Source organism: Aphis gossypii, chromosome 2 (assembly GCF_020184175.1).
Source record: "Aphis gossypii isolate Hap1 chromosome 2, ASM2018417v2, whole genome shotgun sequence".
Classification (NCBI taxonomy): domain Eukaryota; kingdom Metazoa; phylum Arthropoda; class Insecta; order Hemiptera; family Aphididae; genus Aphis; species Aphis gossypii.
In genome coordinates, this window is record NC_065531.1 from 72378278 (window position 1) to 72382440 (window position 4163).

The following is a 4163-nucleotide window of genomic DNA, read 5'->3' on the forward strand; positions in this document are numbered from 1 at the left end:
TAATAATATTATTGTTTTCGTTAATTCGTATACGTTTTTACGTATTGTGTCACGTATGTAAATATTATATAATATACTTGTAAGGAAAATACAACAACAAATCTTTTTTCGAAAATACTTTTTTGGCAATCGAATTATACATATTTTGTGCACACAAGATAATATAAATTTACATATTTTCCATGGGACAATCTTTATAAGTATCTACTTACCTAATGGCTAATACCTAGGTGCAAAAATTTTAAGTATATTTGAAAAAATGTTCCGTATTTCTTAAATATATTTAAAAATTTCAAAAACAAATAATAAAGTAAGTAAGCATGTTTGGTGAATCATCCTACAAAAAAATGATTTATCTACATGTCACAACCAATTTTTTTAATTCTTTTCTCAGGAAAATTAAAATTATTAAAAATTGATAACGCCATAATGACGTCATTGATAGTACGGATGTAGTTATCTACAATCGTGATAAGCAGTGAACATTTTCCCTGCTATGATTCATTTGTGAATTGATAACGAAGATAACAGAAGTTGACAACCCAACTCCCAAGTAATATGAAACATAGTCAACATACAACTTACTGTTTAATCACCAATGAGTATTAAGAATTACGACTATTTTACCAAGACCAATTTCATTTCACTAATTACCTAATGCAATAATTTTCTTGAAACAAAACCTTAATAATTGTTATTTATTATTTAGAAAAGATAAATAAATTATGTACATTTGTGTGTGTAAATATAATAATTACTAACGTAAAGATTGATCAAGTATTTTTTTTTTTGAACAAATTATTTTGAAACTATTATAGTTTATTGTATTCGAAAATGTGCGTTCCTTTTCAAATATTTGTGTGCTACCATTTTCTAACACTTATATAGCGTTAATCAATTTTTAAGTTACTATTCACATTTCACATATATTTTAGCTCTTAACAACAATCCCAAAAAGGTAAAAAAAATTTTTAACTAATCTACAGATTTTTGTACTATAAATTTATTCTATTTCTGTTTGTAAAATATTTATTTTGTCTACTTGATATTCTACATACTGTTATTATTTGTTAAATGATGAATATATTTCAGGTTTCGAATATTGCCTTGATACAACACATGCATTCTACAAGGCCAATTAATTGTGGTGCTGTTGATCAATGGGAAACTGTTTTTCATGTTTGCGCTCTAAGAGTAACACTAGGCCAGTGGCACATTCCAGTGACAACGAAAATTTAGACAATGTACCTGACAAACGAGTTGATGGTAAATTAATAATATAACCTATTTATGATTGGAAAATAATAATTATATACAAGTCTACTAACTTATGCATTGCTTTATTAAATCAACATATAATATGTAGAAGGAAATAGCGTAGGACAGTTCATATCGTACAAGGTAAACATTAGCATGTTTAAAATTTAGAATTATTGGATTTAGCCCACGTCTTACATTAATTAGTCTTGAAAATGGCTAAAATTTTGGAAGTGACTTGTTTAATGATTAGCATATTATTAAAATAAAAATTGAAATTATATCACTTGAGATAGATGGACAGAATAGTGAATGACACATAAATCACTGGAAAACCAAAAGTTAGGTGGTGATAAAACTATAAATGTGTAAGACAAGCGTGATTGACCCTATATAGTGAGGAAAAAGAAGAATAATATCTAAACAATCGTGTAAATATTAAACTTATAATTTAGAATTTTTAGTATAATATTACTAAATAATAAATAAACAAAATCATAAAAAAACAAATAACCTTTAAAAATAGTTTTGGTCATGATTTTTTGGTGATGCATAAGCTGTCTCTCTAATCTCTATCCAGTTATATTTTTTAAAAACTCTTCTAGTGCAAATTAAAATGTTGGTTAATTTTTAAAAATTATTTTTTCTTTTTTACTTACACAGGTTTGGATTCAAATGATTTAAATCCCCCAGTGATGGCCATGAGTAATGGAGGTAATAATGCTCCTGCTATCGGATCAGTAGGCAGTGATAACTGTGGTAGCTTGCGTTCTTCGTTTACCTGTAATCGTTTGACTTCTACATTAAATAAGACCAATATAAAGTTGAATAACTTTGCCACAAAAAGTTTCCAAACCAGGGTCCAAAAGTTATTCGACGTATACAAAGATGCTGTCGAAGACTTGATATTAATTGACGGAATTGAAAAACTGTGTAGTGATTTACAGATGTCACCTGAAGAATTCCGTATCCTTATATTAGCATGGAAATGTGATGCTCATCAGATGTGTCGATTTACACGTGCAGAATTTCTTAATGGTTGTCATGCACTTCAAGCAGATTCTGTGTCATTGATGAAAACTAAATTGTCAGATGTAGCAAATGATCTCAATTATAATACTGAGGAATTTAAAAGCTTATACAGGTAAATAGTTGTTGCTCTATTTTAATACTAATAGATTTTGTATGAATATTTTATTTGTAGGTTTACATTTAAATTTGGATTGGATAATGCTGTAGGACAGCGAATTCTTCCAGTTGACACAGCCATTATATTATGGAAATTGATTTTTAATATCCGGGAACCGGAAATATTACAACGTTGGTTAAACTTTTTGGAGAGCCAAGATAATATAAGAGGTATTCCTAAAGATACGTGGAATATGTTTTTAAATTTTGCTGAATCAGTATCCAATGGCGATCTTTCTAATTATGATGATACAGAGGCTTGGCCAAGCGTTTTTGATGATTTTGTTGAATATGAAAATGATCAAGCTAATCAAAACATCAGTGAAAAAGGAATTGGAAAAAAACATGGCAATGTACTTTAAAGTAACATAAAAGACTATCACAATTTTTTTTTTGTTCAGTTTTTAGACTTTAAAATAATGTTTGAAAAATACATTGTTTTTTAATAATAACTTAAAAATCTTCAGTGCATTACAAGCCCGTCCAATATTAATATAAACCTTTGTGGTCTTATAATGGCAATATTACTTTATAAAAAAAATCTTAACTTTTTATATATTAAGTTGGACTAGTTAAATTTCTTATATTTTTTTTTTTATTATTATTATTATTTACTTATAGATCAAAATAAATAATTCATATTTTTATAACAGTATATACTGTTCATATTAATTTACTTAAATGTTTGCATGTATGCTTTCATATAAATATTTTCAATTAATTTCTATTGTGTTCAAAAAATATAAACTTTCATCTCGGTCCTACTAATTGCAACAAAATTGGTTCCTTTAAGTAATCCAAACACTATTATTTTTCCACTTAAGTATTTGGGATCGAGAAAGTTTAACATCTGGTTTTTAGTTCTCAAATTTGAGTGCTGAAAATAATCATTTTGTAAAAGACTGACTGAAGTTGTTAGTCAACAAAAACCTGTGATATTATTCACGCTTGATCAATGATAAGCGTTTAATTCTTGTTAATAATATGTACCATTTTTTTTTTAATTTTCTTCGCTTTAGTTAAGAATTTTTAAATATTTTACTTAAAAACAAAACAAATTTTGCTAAAAAATTTAAATATATGTATAATAAATTATAATATTAACGCTACATTAAAAACAAAATAAAATGTATTCTTTAATAGTGTACATTGATTAATTTAATTTCAATAATGTATAGATAATTTATATAAAGTTTGTTTGGGGTCTTGTTAATTTTATAAAAAAAATAATATTTCTATGATATAAATAGTTTATTAAATATTTATTTCTAAATTTAGTAAATATTGTAACATGATTCTCCTATCATATTATATCATATCTATTTCTCGACTTTATAATATTATGTCTAATATGATAAAAACCACAAAATAAAATCTTTTTTAATGATTATTTAACATAGTCATACACTCATTATATTATACATAACTCTTAATGTAACTAATTTATATTGTAAATATTAATAATTATGGATATAATAAAATATGAACACTACGCTGTGATCAATATTATAATATGATGTGTCTTAAACACTGTGTTTTGATAAAAAATATATTTTAATTTCAAAAGTTTAAGATGATGTATTAGACACTGTCTACACCTATCTAGTTAACTGACAATATAGTCGAAATTATGTCTTACAAAATCAATATTGTGCCATTCTAGCACAAGGGCGGCCAAACAGTCGATCATGTTAGAATTTATTTTTAGGGCCACGCGC

At 26.1% G+C, this 4163-nt stretch overlaps 1 protein-coding gene across 1 annotated transcript; it reads left to right on the forward strand.

Annotated features, from left to right (window-relative positions):
- The first annotated feature begins 547 nt into the window (after nt 1-547).
- On the forward strand, nt 548-3100 carry LOC114125901 (DCN1-like protein 3). The gene is made up of 4 exons (XM_027989717.2): nt 548-958; nt 1093-1266; nt 1921-2401; nt 2462-3100. Exons 2-4 carry the CDS (start codon nt 1161-1163, stop codon nt 2805-2807), a joined length of 933 nt encoding a protein of 310 aa, XP_027845518.1. The 5' UTR covers nt 548-958; nt 1093-1160; the 3' UTR covers nt 2808-3100.
- Nucleotides 3101-4163: the final 1063 nt, after the last annotated feature.